The sequence below is a fragment of the Uranotaenia lowii genome, chromosome 1, assembly GCF_029784155.1.
Source record: "Uranotaenia lowii strain MFRU-FL chromosome 1, ASM2978415v1, whole genome shotgun sequence".
Lineage (NCBI taxonomy): Eukaryota > Metazoa > Arthropoda > Insecta > Diptera > Culicidae > Uranotaenia > Uranotaenia lowii.
This window is the reverse complement of record NC_073691.1, coordinates 104,781,682-104,797,843: the sequence shown is the minus strand read 5'-3', so window position 1 is coordinate 104,797,843 and position 16,162 is coordinate 104,781,682. Positions and strand designations below refer to the sequence as shown.

The window sequence follows — 16,162 nt, the reverse complement described above, 5'->3', positions numbered from 1 at the left end:
TTGAACGCGCAACAACTTTACACATAGAGATATCAAGAAGTTGATAAATATAATAATAGGAACATAAAAGTCACTCTTTTAGCCTTTGCAAATAAAATCTTTTTCTTTTTTGTTAAGTACGCTAATTTTATTCTAATTCAAAACCCTTTTCGGACAAAAAATTCACGAAAAATTATTTTTACGCATCGAGATTTAATTTAATTATCTGCAACCTGCTCTCGGATGGTTTTATAGGGTGCTGGAAATGTTCACTTCAGAACCTCCTGTAGGTGGGCCTTTTTACTCTTATAAGTGTTATATAGATGTTTTAATGGGGTTAATATAACTAAACGTTGTTTTATAACGAGGTTTTGTAGCGCCCTTGCAGTTTCTTAAAGAATTTAAATTGTTACTTGGGATTCTGTAGAGCAAAGCGTTTGGTCGTATGTAAGATATTGCAGTTTGAATGAAAGAAGTTAAAAAAGTCTAATTTTCATATAATTGATGTATCTAATGTTTCAAATACTTGAGAGAGGTTCAGTGACATCAGATAATCGAACCAAAAATAATCAAATCTTAAAATATAAAATTATGAAGAAACAATGTCATTGGAGTTTAACGTTAGAAATGGGTAAAGTTGGAGATATTCTTGCGTGCACTCAAACGTCTATTAAATTATGCACGGTACTGGTAGTGAATAATTTGTAAAACACCAACCACTTAGCTTAAAAAAGCAATGCTGAATACATTCAAGTAATTTATTAATATAAAAAGACGTTTTGCACTTATCTCCCGGCGCTTCTAGTTTCTAGCTTCAAAATTACTTTATTGTGTTGTGATTACTTAGAAATCAAAAAATAGTAAAAATGAACCGGTCTAATTCCAATTCTTGCAAAACGGTTTCCTATAGAGCATTTCCTGAGACAGATGGTGGTAGGGTAGCATTTTGTTTTTGTTTTGAAAAAGGTAAACACCGACTGGTCGCCATTTTGAACTTGGGAGATTAGCACTGTTCAATTATTTCTTCAAAAGAAATTATTTTTTCAAATTAACATTACATAACATCAACATTACCTTCAAAGTATTTCATGTCTACAATTATTTTGTTTAAGGTAGTTTAAAAAATTAAGAATTTTGCATAACCATTACTTTTGCATCGCCAATTTGGTTTCGTTACTATCCGACCATTGAACATGCGTAGTGTTGTTGTTATTTTTACCCTACCACCAGCTGCCGAAAATTGTAAACATGAGAAATCAGCTGTTCTGTTGACAAGTCGGGAAATACCTTATAGAGCATTTCCTGAGACAGATGATGGTAGGGTAGCTTTTTGTTTTTGTTTTGAAAAATGTTAACACCAACCGGTCGCCATTTTGAACTTCAGAGATTTGCACTGTTCAATTATTTCTTCAAAAGAAATTATTTTTTCAAATTAACATTTCATAACATCAACATTACCTTCAAAGTATTTCATGTCTACAATTATTTAATATTAGGTAGTTTAAAAAATTAAGAATTTTGCATTACCATGCACCCAAAATAATAAAGAAATTAATTTTACGGGATTTTTCACGTAAACTAAGTTTTTGATGCATCCCATCGATTCTACGTATGTCCTGTAGCAACCACATTACTTCCCCGTAACTAATACATATCAACCCTTAACTGATACATGAAATTCACGTAAATTCTAAGTGGGTGTCTTGAATTCCGTTTTTCCGCGTGTGATCATTTTTCTTATAAGAATAAAAGGCAGCCTTTCGAATCTGTTTACGTTTTAATTTTTTTGTAGCCCCAAAAAAATCTCGATAAGCGCCACAGCAAACCGGCGCGCCGTTGAACGCGAAACCCGCAATGGTACTTTTTTTTATTTTACGTGGTGGAATCAAAAAACACCAGCTTGTTTAAGTTTCTCATAAAAACGTTTTGAGTCGTTTATTTAGTGAAGGTGTTTTTATTCAATGAACATTGAATATTTCGACGACGATAATTACGACGACCGTTGACGTTGTTGGGTTCGCTTTACTGCAACTAGGTTATGCAACTACCAAGAAGCGAGATTATTGGTGTCTGCAAGACCCAGCTGGAATGGCCGCAGCCGACGAATCTGCTTGGGAAAATCTTAAAATGCAACTATCGGTAAGTCAAAATTACAGGAGAGGAAAAGTTATGTCAATCGAGGTTTTTTCTGCTTTTACAGAGACTGCAACAACCGTACCAAGTTCACTGTACTAACAACAGCAGCAGGAAAAACAACAGATGTTTCCGGAAAAGCAACTTGGCAAATGCGCAACCTTCACCCCCGCTTGAACAAAGGTTCGAGCCAGAAATTGGTGGTGACGAATAAGGAGGAAATCCGGAACAACAAGGGCTTGGTGGCTAGGAGCAGGAGTTACTCAAACAGTAAGTTTTCATATTTTTAAGTAGATTGGATTCTAAAGAAGTGACTATTGTATGTTTAGTAGATTGTGTAATAAACAATGAAAAATAAATTTTGGAATGACTTCTTTATTATGGAAAAATGGCCATACGATTAATAATTCAAATATCATAATAATTAAAAGGAACGATATAGCTGACTATAATGGAACCTCGATTGTATAAAAATTTCTCGTAACTTTCAGCGTCAAACCATGTTGCAAGCATTAAAAATTCACGTAAATTAGATGTGAGTACCAATTCCAATAGGGGCGCGTTTACTTAACTATTTCGTAGCATTTACGTGAAAATCAATTGGATAAAAATTATGTAGTTTTTCACGTAGCCACGACGTGCAGATTATTTTGGGTGTGGTTATGCATAACATTTGCACCCCCAATTTAGTTTCGTTACTATCCCGCCATTGAACATGCGTAGTGTTGTTGTTTTTTTTACCCTACCACCAGGTGCCGAAAATTGTAAACATGAGAAATCAGCTGTTCGGTTGACAAGTCAATCGAATATTGACAAATTTATATAGTTCAGATTAGTTTGAAATCATTTTTCTAATTTTATTTCAACACTTTTCTGTTGAATTTGATGATTTTGATTGTTATATGCGTTGACAGGAAGCGTTAAAACAAAGAAACACGTTGGGGGGATCACTAAGTTCGTCTTTCAATATAGCGGAGTGCAGGGCTGGTAGCGAGTCACTTTTTAGTGACTTGGTCACTTTTTTTGGGTCAGTCACTAAAAAGTCACTTTTTTCATCATTTGGTCACTAAAGTCACTATTTTCGGAAAAATGGTCACTTTTATCACCAAAAGTCACTTTTTTCACCGAAAATAAACCAATGAAAGAGTAATTTGAATTGCGCGTGTTAATATTGACGGTAGTAACGGTAAATTACTTGATCAGTCAGTTAGAAATTTTTTTCGCCTCCGGCGGAATTTCGGCATGAATCACCCTTGGCTTGAGACATTTCGATCTACGACATTATTTGACGTTCATGAATTGAAACTAACTTTGATTGTAGATTTTATTTTTTAGTTCAATCAACCTTTTGTATTGGAACTCAAAACTTGATATACAAAAACCCTATCTCGTCTTTGGAATGGGTTTTTATTAAGAAGTGTAACTAAGTTTGAGATTGAAACGAACCATTTTTTTTAAATCTTTTATGTTATAACAAATGTTATGTTGATATGAAATATTCTTTAAAAAAACAATTTCATACTCAAATTTATTTCGTGTCTTTAATTCTTCTAAATACTTAAAAAAAGGGTTTAAAAATTTACACAAGGCTAAAAAATTTACATTTTTCTTAGGTGCAATGAATTTAAACGGTAATTTCAACTAATTTGGGTTCTCCGAATCTAAATATGTATGCAATATTTCTATCAGCTTTTGTTATTGAAATGACTTTTGAAAATAATTAAAAATCTTTAGAGAAGTTTCTGCACTTTTTTTTACAAAAACTCAAATCAGAATCATTGAATCAATTGATGAGCTTTAAATAGAATCAGGTTTTTTTACACTTTCTGCTGTGATGTCAAAAATACTTGTAATGACATTTTTCCATAATCAGTTATCTATCAATGATTGATTTTACTAGTAATACACTCTTTATCACCAAAACTAAATGTTTTCGGCCGAATTTGACAAAATTTCTGGTTTAGGACACTATTTACCAAATCAATAATTTAAAAAATAAGCTCCAAAATGGTTATAGTGAAACATGTTTATTGAAAAAACTCTTCCTGAAATGTTTTTAAAAACTAATCTTTTTTTATTTCCATATTGTTTTTTCAATTTTCAAGTAAATTTACCGAATTTTATTGTACATTTATTTTTTCAATTTTCTAATCAACTTGCCGAATTTTTTTAATCAAACTTTTTAAATTTTTAAGACATATTTTTAAATATTGTTTCCTTGTTTTTAAATTCTGAATTTTCGTGTTCTTCAACCATAAGCCTTTAACTCCCATTTTTTAATAATAAAACATAATTTCAACCTTCTGTTATTTCAGGACCCAATATTTTAATCAAAAGAGACAAAATACTCAGAGCTTGTAATTTAAAGCCTTAAAACCTGCGATTGAATATTTAAAAACTTTTTATTAATATTTTTTTATATGAAATCATGTTTTTTGGATCGATCATGATTTTTAAATTAATCTAAAAAGTTTGAAAAATTGTTCTAAGTAGCAACTTTAAAAATAAATTTTAATACGCAATGTTAACTAAATTTGTACTTGATTTGTGCTTTCAATATTAATAACAAAAGTTTTGTACTCATTATTTTTAATTTTTCATCAGTTTTTATCATTCACGTAATTACTCATTTTCTAACATTTCTGTGTCAGTGTAGTGGAACATGAAGTTATTATTTAAGCTTCAAAAAAGAAATTTTGATAACTGGAGAATTTTACTTTATTAAAGGTTTTATGTCTGGCTTATATAACTGGCACTTTTAAAATAATCATAAATATATTCTTCTTTTTATCAAATTAAATTAAACCATTGAATAAATTCTGTTCAAAATTTATTTCTTATTCAGTAATCGCTAATTCACATTTTAAATCGTGATTAAATATTTTCTGTTCAAATTAAAAAATTACAGCGGAATTTCTCACTAAACTTCCAGTTGTAAATGAGGAAAAGAATTCCAAATTTAGATGAATAAAAATTAACAATTATTATCATTTTCCTGACATCTATTCATGGTAAGTTTTGTACAAGATTGGACATTTATTTTAGAATTCAGATTTTTTAATTTTAAATTTGCTAAGAAATTCCCAGCCCCCCCCCCCCCCCCCCCCCCCTGGCCGGGTCCTTCGCACGGGCCTGATTTGGTCACATTATTTATAGTTCAAAGTTACTTTTTTCGTTCTACATAGTCACTATTTGGTCACTTTTTTCGGTCCTCAAAGTCACTATTTGGTCACTTTTTTTCAAATTTTGGTCACTAAAGCCCCTACTTTTTCATTGTCAAACCGCTACCAGCCCTGGGAGTGTGCCAATAATTAATTTCACTTCGAGATTTCAAAATCAAATACACGCAGAGAAAACTTGGATTTTGAAACAAAACAAAACTGATTTTGATTCAAAAAAATCATTTTTTGGAATCAAACTCCTGTTTTCTTTGAATCAATGAATTATAGTTTTGATTCAAGTGAATATTTTTTGAAAGAAAGAATAATTTTTTTGAATCGAATAATATTGGACTTTGATTAAGAAATTCTTTGATTCAAAAGACATTTGTTCAATTGCATATTTCTTTCAAAACAAAGTAAATTTTCTTTTAACCAAAGAAAACTGCTTTCGAAGGAAAGGAATAATTTCTTTAAATAAAAACTTCAAATTTAGAGTTATTTAGGATTGAGCAAGAAGAATAAAACAGAAAAATAGAATAGAGTTGACCGGTCGTGTTAAAAATCTAAACCAGTTGATCAGCGTTTGCTAAAGGAGAATTCAGGATGAAGAATGGTAAGTGTATCCGTTAATAAAAAAGTGAATATTTAAGAATTTCTATGAGCGCTTGCATTGTTACAGGACCACTGCTGATTGTTTAACTGCGGTTTGTTTATCTTCGGCCCGATCTTAAGCGGTAACTACCCGTCGGATGGCGAGGAAAGTCAGCAACGGAACTTGCTTCTGGAAGTTAGCCCATGAAGATATGCTTTTACGCCAGACTGGTTAAATTTGTCACCGAAATTTAGGATCGGATCATTTAATTATATAGTGAACCAGTGTTTTTCTTAAATTCGTCAATAAAAAAGAATTAAATATGTTATATTTTTCTATTTATTATTTGAAATTCTTAATAGGAACTTCGTAACAACAGAAAATATTTCTTCCAATTGGAATAAATGGGGAAGGGTTAAATGAATAAATGCTTTTAAATCTAAATCTTTGTTACTTGTAGCAAACGAAAAGAACTTTGTATCAAATGAAACTGTTTTTTGTTTTAAAGGATTAGGATTTAGATTCAAAGATTTTTGAAAAGAAAAATTTGAAACAAAGAAAAATGCATTTGAACCAAAGGATTTTTTATTTATCCCAAAATCAAAGGAAAAAATCCTTTGTTTTTGCGGCACTTTCCTTCGAAATAAAAAATCTTTTCGCTGCGTGTATCTCAAAAAATAGTTTTAAAATTGACAAATTTGTGATAGAAAATAAATTCACAGGCGTAAGTTTATCATGTGAAGTAGCCTATTAAAGTGTGAAGTGATTTTCCGGCTCTAAAACATGCATTCATGAATTAAGACGAATAAGAGGGATACGACGGAGGAGAGTACACCTACCCTAGTTTACGTAGCTAAGACGTACCGATTGTTTTGAGTGTATGAGCTGTTTCAAATTAAGAATTTTCCAAAAAACGTACACGTGAGAATCCAGTGAATAAGGTAATTTCTTTCATTAAAGTAAATGTGTTACTTTATATCTATAATTTATTGTTCAAAATTTAGCCTAAAGTTGTTATATGAATATAAACTTCAGATTCAGTCTGAGTTAGGTCACGAAAAAAATTTACTGCACAGGATAGCTGCCACCAACAACCATAACTTCGGTTGCACTAGATTAAAACTGTTATAGGGCGTTTGAGTTATGCCTGAAAGAAAGGGAAAAATGCGTTACTTGGGTAATACCGAATGTAAATAATTGCATCGTGTATAGAGTTGTTTTTGACATTTCTTACACACACTTGCTGAGCGTGTACAGATGAGACGGGACAATCAACCTCAAAAACTCTCGGTACAAAAAACGGGCAGCTGGTCGACACACATGGTCGTTTTTGAGGTTAATTGTCCCAAAATTGAAAAGTGTTGGTGCAACAACCAGCATAATATCACGAAGACTACCAGTGGCAAATAGGACTATGGCACTGCTTGAATTAGTAGACGGAGAAAAAAGACGACAGTTGTTCCAATTATTTAAGCTTCCCAAGTAACCAATAAGCCGTGAAAAATGGCCCTAGTTCAACTCTATATTAGAATATAGAAAATCCCTTTCCAGGCCAAACAGCTTTTAATTACAAATAAGTGCTGCCCAAAAGCCGGGTTTGGACTGTAAATCGGCCGATATAAAGCCTGTGAGAAACTGTCAAAATATTAATTCAGTGGGTACAACCCACTGGGGGAAAAAGGATAATAAAAAAATGTGTTTATGTTTCGTAATGTTCTTGCTTTATATATCTCTCTCTTCCTCGCTCTAGCCTTTTCAACCCCCTTAATCTACGTAGGTTAGAAGCTGGAATCGAACCTGTGAATTTTGCAGCTAAACATTTAATCGGCCACTTTGCTGAATAGTCCATCATATCAACTCAGGAGTCTGCGAAAATTTGCCATATTTAAATACAAGAACTTGAAACACATTTCCGTTTCTTACCCAATAATTGTTAATTGAATTAAACATTTAGATAAACATGAATGCTGAACACTTGTTTCTTATTGAAACTGAACTTTTGTGATATTTGATTGATATTTCACTTGAACTTAATCAAAGAAAACAATTAATTTTTACATCAAATCACTTAGTTTATTGAACTTCAAAAACGGAAAACGAAATTACTATTCTGGACACTTTCTACTTTCCACATATCACTGAAACTATCTTCCAATCGGGGTAGCTAAGACTGCAAATCGCTGATGGTGTTCCTGTGGGACCATTAGTAATACGAAGCGATTTTTTTTTCTGCTGCTCCCGGGCCGCGGGTTTCGGGTATTTTCCAGCGTATCATCCTTCTAATTGACAGCAAGATGATCCTGTGGGAAAGACAAGATGAAAAAAAAGATTTACGACTCTATTTGAAATCCAAAATTAACTAAAAAAACAAAAAACTTACTTTGTTCTCCCAAGTTTAAAAAATTATCGACAAAGTAAACAAATACGCAGCTCTTCTTCCAGAACCAAGTCGTTTTATTCTGCCTCATGAATGACAGGCACAAAGCCCTCCCACAGGCTTTGACGTGAATGTCATCCAACTTCTACCCACAGGGCTTGAAAGCCTTAATACACTGCTTTATATGCCAATTTAGAGCCTACTCTACGGCTTCAAACTCATAGAGCCTATTGGCATTTGAAAATACTGAACACGGCTTATAGGCACTGAAATGCTATTATTCGTCCCAAATGCGGCTCATAACAGTGCTTAATGGTTTGTTGTAAAGAAACTATAGTAAACAAAGAAGCGCAATCTGATCCCTTTTGAAATAATGTGCTTGCAACCCTGCTGTAGGTCTGCCTTTAAGACTGCTTGGTTTTGCTCGATTGGAATGAAACTGACAGAAAATCCAAAAATTCCAATCGTGACATTTCGTCTCTTTGTTTACTATAGGCTCGTTAGTTTGTTGGGTTGTTATACCAATAATCGAAATGCAGTTGATTTTTTCGCATTCAACTTCTTATATAATCGATTCAACTACAAACTTCTAATTTTTCTTACGCAATCAACTATCAATATAATGCATTCAATTTTATGGTTTATTTTATGCATTCAACTATAAATACAATACACTCAGGCAAATTCTTATTATAATTTTCATAAGATGCATCTTATGAACCGCTTTTTAGAGTGCAAAATAATGTTTCATGAGAGTCTTATGAAATTCTTTCAATTTTCATACGATGTTCTTATGAAAAATAGAAGAAACGGCTTTGTGAAAAAATAATGAACACATTCATTCATGGAATCAGTTTTTTTTTTCATCATCTAACAGTACGAAGCAATCGCCAGTTCATAGTTATTGTAGTTTCCCTTCAATTTTAAATGTTATTGTTATCTGCGGAATGGTAAGTTCGATTTGATGTGTTTGGTGTGATCGTTTAATATATAAGTAAACTAATATACATTATTTGTTTACTTTTCAGCAAGCTGATTGGCAAAAAACGAAAGGTCGAAGATTAAGATGCGGCAAAAATAAATTTGATGGAGCCGTCTGTTGATGCGCTGCTGATGGTGACCATGAATGATTCAATTTTAAACAAATTTGGCAAACAATAAAGTGAATGTTTTCAGCATGAAAAATCTAGATTTTTTCTTATTAGAAAGTGATTTACTGTTTCCATAAGAATCTCTTATGAAAAGCAACAACCTCTCATTGAAGTAGGCGTTCATCTTCAGAATTCATTCGCGTCATAAGACAATCTTATGAATTTCATTAATTTTTCTTATGGCGCCACTTCATAAGAGAATCTTATAGCATACATAATAGTATTTTTCTGAGTGTAGATTCAACTATGTATACAAACTGCAGATTGACCTTATGCAATCAACTTTGAATATAATAGATTCAATTGTAATGGTATGGCAAAAAGTAGACGAGCGAGCGGTTGGATGCGGCGGTGGGGGAGAAACGCAGCCGAAATTTGACAGCTGGCCAGGTGCTCTGATTTTTGTAAAACACGCAGTTTTGCCAATCACCAAAATATTGCTCAGATAATGATTTCGCCATGATGTTGCATTTAAGGTTATAGCTAAGTTATTAGTCCTAGAATATTTCACGATACGAGCGATTGGCAAACTAACACATAAGAACCCATCCCCACACACAAAATTTCCGAGGCCGAAAATTAGCAAAATTTTGCTCAAATTTGACCAGCTAAAATCTTAGCAATCAATTTAGCAATTTATTTTTACTAAAATTTTAGCAAAATAACAAAATGTGTCCTGACTGAATGTTTACTAATTTTCAAGCAAACAAAAACCTTTATTTGCTAAAATTTTAGCAAAATTTATTTTTCTAACGTTTGCTCGAATTTGAGTGAAATCTAAAATTAAATTATTTTTAATGAAGGGTTTACATTTTCAAAAAATTAAAAAGTGAGATTTGATTTTTTTTAATCTTCTTTTTTATTATCGTTCGCATCACTCTGCGGGTTTCCAAAAGTGTATTGCATCATCGCGTTCTATTAAATCTTCACCACTGAAATCTGAAAAACAGAAATAATTAAGTTTAGTGCATTTCATATTTAGAAGAATAAAAATAAAACTATAATAGCTAGACAGTCTATTTTTTTGTTACCTGATAGTAAAAACACTGACCACCAAACAGGTCAACAACACACATAACCCGGCGGAACCACTACTGCTGCTTCCGGGTTCGGTTTTGCGCTTCACCATTTCTCCTCCTTTCTCGGTATCGCGTACCGGTATGTGCAGCGTTAGGATTCCGCTATTTTTCCACTAGTTACCGAACCGGTAACCGTTCCGCTTGAGGAAGAATGGCTACTTCTGCAGCATTCCCTCCCACGAGATGCTGTTGATCCTGGAAAAGTTCGGAAACCTGATTAGTCGATGCCGATTTGAGGATCTGCATGAATTGAAGGTATCGGAAGCTTTCTAAATTTTCTCTATTTTTCCTTTTAATTGCATCTACCAGTATTGTATGTACTACCAGTACTACTTACCTAATCCAAATTCTAACCAAACGACGAAAAACTGAGGAGCAGAACAAAAATGTTTTACCCGCGCGTGGTGCAAAATGAAAACAAGAATAATCTAACAGGTTCCCGCCTGTGTCGCCTTTCTAAAATTTGAGCACTTAAAGAACGCGGTTTGGGCACAGGCTAAAAGTTTGAGTCCATGCTACTATAAATGCTAAAATTAGTAGTATTTTGGTTAATTTTACTCAAATTGAGCAAAAGTCACGACAATTTGGGAAAGTGCTAACTCGACAGTAAAAAAAAATTTTTGCTAATGGAAAGTAACAGCTCATTTTTGCTAAGTGGAGCCTCGAAAGTTTTGTGTGCATATAGAGTAAAATTAGCGTGTTGCTATTATGAAACCAAAATCGGTTAAAATGCGCCAAGCGTACATTTTAATGTTAAGAGCACCCAAAAATGAGGGAAGCAAAAGCAGCGTGCAACAAGAGCTGTCAAACGGGCCATGCGGAACAGATCCGCCATCTCGTTCCAAGTACCGTCGTGGATAGACGGAGAAAAGTGCCTCCGAAATCGGGAAGTGGTGTAGTGCGTGAGAAGAAAAAACCCGGTTTAACGAGTCGAAGAAGCCCGAGGATCGAATCCAGCATCAGCACCAGCAGGAGCTGCTGCGCTGCAAACAAAAACAAAAGCCGGCCACGCCACGTGCATTTTTGGGACGGAATCCAGCCAGCAAAGCAAAGCGCAGTCCATTGTGAGGAAGCTCGATTCCCCGGTCAGGAGCTCAAGGAAGAGAAGGCAAGCGCCAGGAAAGGGTCGCAGAGGTAATTTGCCGAATAGAACAGGAAAAGAAAAGGGATCTGGTAACTAATACGCTTTTGCGAAGGCGGCCCTTTTTCCCCTATTTTCTTTCATAGCGCTGGATTCCAAGGCGGTTTCGGGCACTGCTCCGGTGGCATAAATTCCGGCGCACATCTCCATTGGCCCGCGAGCCGACAGCCGAAGAAAATCAGCTGCCCCCTGGTAGATCCCAGGAGGCGCCACAGGCGTAGGGCATTGGCACGCGAGCCGAACAACCTAGACGAAAATCAGCAGCCCCCTGGTAGACCCCAGGAGGTGCCGTAGGCGAAGGGCCAGAATTCACGCAGTGCTGCCAATTGGCACTCTGAATCGCCGAGCAGCACCACAATAACTCGGAGGCACCGGAACTCAGCCGTGAAGAAAAGTGGAGGTCTTCCGGTAGGGTCCACAGCGAGCAGCAGCAGTGGCGCCAAGGTGCCACCAATCGGCCCAGGTCGTAGGGCGGCCGAAGAACAGTAGCGGCGCCAAGGTGCCACCAATCGGCCCAGGTCGTAGGGCGGCCGAAGAACAGAGCGGCGCCAAGGTACCACCAATCGGCCCCAGGCTTAGGGCGGCCGAAACAGCAGCAGCGGCATCAAGGTGCCACCAATCGGCCCCAGGCTTAGGGCGGCCGAAACAGCAGCAGCGGCATCAAGGTGCCACCAATCGGCTCCGGTCGTAGGGCGGCCAAATAGCAGAAGACGAGGTGCCATCCGATCGGCGTTCTGTCGAAAGGCGGCGGACGCATGCAGGGCAGGCGAGGTGCCGCACAAAAGGAATCCATTCAGCAAGAATGCGGTGAGTACACGCTGATTCGGGGAAATGTGGGAGTGTTTTGCCAAAATCTATTGAAGCCATTATTTTTTCTATTTACGTGGCGATGACCACAAAAGCCTCCATAACAAATGGCGCCCAACTAAAACGAACCGCATTATTTTGTTCGTTAAATTAAAGTTTTAGTTTTGTTTATGATGTTATTATTATTGTAACAGTATTTAGTAAAAGCTGCTGTTATGTTATTATTATTATCTCTCAATTTTTGTACCGTATCGTGATTTTGTAATCTGTAAGTCCACATTACAAAAAATATCTGGTTTTTTTATCCTAATAAAGAATGATGAATAAACAAATTGATTTGTATCATCTTAATGATGAGGAGATGGAATATGAATTGGCCTTGCGCCATGTTACGAATCTAGCCCCATGCCCTAGAAGAGCTAGGGTGGTCAAGTTAAAAGCCCTTGTCCAAGGGGACACCCTTAGAGACATCATTTATGTAAATTCGGAACACGTAATGTCGCCGGAGTTGAACATTGAGGTCTGCCAGAGGGCAGTTGTAGAATTGAGGAATCATGTTGATTTAGCCACGCAGAATCGAAACGCCGATCAAATGGCTTGCGCGAAATCGAGATTGCTTCATTACCGGCAAAGATTATCACTGATTCCAGTGGTCGCGAATTTAGAGGAAACGCGTAGGGTCGTGTGCGAGCTTGTAGAGACGCTGCTAGCTCAGATAGAGTGCGTGAACAGTGCAGTCAATATGGTGCTAAGTGAAACAGAAAACACTAGCCTTTCAACTAGTGTCCCAACCATCCAGGCAGAGAACAGTAGCAGTAGGGATGCCTGCGATGCGTTGACGATTCCACCGAGGCCACAAGCAGCCGGAAATGATGAAGGAGCACGAGGCAGACAAGAACAGAGGGACTCGGAGGAAGTAATGATGATTCAAGAGCAGGGAAAAGCCCGCGGGAGTTGATTTTTTCTTCAAAATCATGCTCCCGTAGGCATAAAACCTCCTCACTATTTATTCATATTTTTTTCATTACTTATTACTTACAATATTTGAATTCAACATTATTTCTTTTCTTCACTATCACATTATAAATTTTCATTTGGTTGTGTGGTTCGAGGCGGTTTGGTGACGGGTGTTGGCGGTTGGTGTGGGCGGTTGGTGAAGGCGGTTGGAGGGGCGGTTTGCGGCAGGTGGTGGCTAGCAGAGAGGGGGTACAGAGAAAATACGGTATGGTGGCGATTAGTGGTGAATATATTGTAAGTGAGGATTTCGACTGTTCGTAGCCCCCAGTGAGATTACTCTCTGTTAAGGGGGTACTTGCGAGCTTGTTTTACAGCTGAGTTAGTTTACAGATGATTTTTTTTGCTTTGGTTTACATTAAGTTAGGTAGTCATTCGTTTCGCATCACTCACTGGAGACGGTCGAGTTTGTTTTCTCTCGCGTGTGTGGCAAAAGTTTACATTATTAGCCCCTTATACCTGCCGTGTAGTGCCGCTATCCGAATTATCCGGACTTACGTACCGTTACACCGGATAGCTAAGTTCAGAACGGCAGTGAAATTCTAACGCTCGTGTAGCTGGTTCGTCAAATCACCCAGCAAATCATCATCCCGGCTGAATACAATAGCCTTGGTTCAGCATCCATTCGCCATCAAACAAAGGACCACGTTGTTGGCATCAGGTTTGATAGAGTGGTCCACATTAATAGAGTGGTTCATTTTTTTTCCCAAAAAGTTTTTGGGTTTTTATTTTTTTTTTATTTGGTTTTCTTCTTTAGCTTTCCTCTTTCGTTATTATCTATATATAAAAAGCAATTATCTGTATGTTTGTTTGTTTGTTTGTTTGTTTGTTTGTTTGTTTGTCCTCTATAGACTCAGCCGTCTTAAGAGCTAGAGATCTGAAATTTGGCATGGATGCTCATTAGGACCAGGAATGATGAAAAATGTTTTTAGATTTTTGGACGACCCCTTCTGGAGGGGGTCGTCCATACAAGACAAATATTGTTTTCACGTTATTGACGTTATTGTTTTGTCGGATTGTGATGAAAATTTGCACATGAGTGTTTTGAGAGACGAGCAATCGATTACAGTTATCAAATTTAGGGTTTGAGGTCGGCAAAAGGGGTCGTCCATATCCACGGATTAATGTTTTTGCGATATTGGCTTTATTTTACATTGGATTGTAATAAAAATTTGCACATGAGTGTTTTGAGAGACGAGCAATCGATTACAGTTATCAAATTTAGGGTCAGGGGTCGTCCATATTCACTGATTCATTTTTATGCGATATTGGCGTTATTATACACCGGATTGTGATGAAAATTTGCACATGAGTGTTTTGAGAGACGAGCAATCGATTACAGTTATCAAATTTAGGGATAGGGGTCGGCAAAAGGGGTCGTCCATATCCACTGATTTATGTTTTTGCGATATTGGCGTTATTATACATCGGATTGTGATGAAAATTTGCACATGAGTGTTTTGAGAAACGAGCAATCGATTACAGTTATCAAATTTAGGGTCAGGGGTCGGCCAAAGGGGTCGTCCGTATTCACTGATAAATGTTTTTGCGATATTGGTGTTATTATACACCTGATCCACATTAATGGAGTGGTTCATTTTTTTTCCCAAAAAGTTTTTGGGTTTTTATTTTTTTTTTTTATTTGGTTTTCTTCTTTAGCTTTCCTCTTTCGTTATTATCTATATATATAAAAAGCAATTATCTGTATGTATGTTTGTTTGTTTGTTTGTTTGTTTGTTTGTTTGTCCTCTATAGACTCAGCCGTCTTAAGAGCTAGAGATCTGAAATTTGGCATGGATGCTCATTAGGACCAGGAATGATGAAAAATGTTTTTAGATTTTTGGACGACCCCTTCTGGAGGGGGTCGTCCATACAAGACAAATATTGTTTTCACGTTATTGACGTTATTTTTTTGTCGGATTGTGATGAAAATTTGCACATGAGTGTTTTGAGAGACGAGCAATCGATTACAGTTATTAAATTTAGGGTTTGAGGTCGGCAAAAGGGGTCGTCCATATCCACGGATTAATGTTTTTGCGATATTGGCTTTATTTTACATTGGATTGTAATAAAAATTTGCACATGAGTGTTTTGAGAGACGAGCAATCGATTACAGTTATCAAATTTAGGGTCAGGGGTCGTCCATATTCACTGATTCATTTTTATGCGATATTGGCGTTATTATACACCGGATTGTGATGAAAATTTGCACATGAGTGTTTTGAGAGACGAGCAATCGATTACAGTTATCAAATTTAGGGATAGGGGTCGGCAAAAGGGGTCGTCCATATCCACTGATTTATGTTTTTGCGATATTGGCGTTATTATACATCGGATTGTGATGAAAATTTGCACATGAGTGTTTTGAGAGACGAGCAATCGATTACAGTTATCAAATTTAGGGTCAGGGGTCGGCCAAAGGGGTCGTCCATATTCACTGATTAATGTTTTTGCGATATTGGTGTTATTATACACCTGATCCACATTAATGGAGTGGTTCATTTTTTTCCCAAAAAGTTTTTGGGTTTTTATTTTTTTTTTTATTTGGTTTTCTTCTTTAGCTTTCCTCTTTCGTTATTATCTATATATATAAAAAGCAATTATCTGTATGTATGTTTGTTTGTTTGTTTGTTTGTTTGTTTGTTTGTCCTCTATAGACTCAGCCGTCTTAAGAGCTAGAGATCTGAAATTTGGCATGGATGCTCATTAGGACCAGGAATGATGAAAA

The 16,162-nt window shown here is 36.1% G+C and overlaps 1 protein-coding gene and 1 long non-coding RNA gene across 6 annotated transcripts in view; one reads left to right on the top strand and one right to left on the bottom strand.

Annotated features, from left to right (window-relative positions):
* Positions 1 to 16,162, bottom strand: part of LOC129752542 (contactin) — a 110,988-nt gene that overhangs the window by 12,103 nt on the left and 82,723 nt on the right. For 2 of the 5 annotated variants that reach the window (XR_008738888.1, XR_008738889.1), the window contains 3 exons: positions 10,810 to 13,612; positions 8,246 to 10,667; positions 7,913 to 8,165 (listed from right to left, as the gene is read on the bottom strand). The exons of 1 other annotated variant lie outside the window; for it this stretch is intronic. Coding sequence is in view for 2 of the 4 variants with exons in the window: in XM_055748329.1 (XP_055604304.1) it covers positions 6,918 to 7,012 (95 nt within the window). In the remaining 2 variants the exon portion in view is untranslated. Of the gene's footprint in view, positions 1 to 6,833; positions 7,013 to 7,912; positions 8,166 to 8,245; positions 10,668 to 10,809; positions 13,613 to 16,162 lie in introns of those variants that run through there. 2 more of the 5 variants (XM_055748329.1, XM_055748341.1) reach the window with 2 other exon arrangements.
* Positions 1,751 to 2,445, top strand: LOC129752659 (uncharacterized). Its single transcript, XR_008738898.1, has 3 exons — positions 1,751 to 1,836; positions 1,923 to 2,118; positions 2,180 to 2,445. It is a non-coding gene; the product is annotated as an uncharacterized LOC129752659 (long non-coding RNA).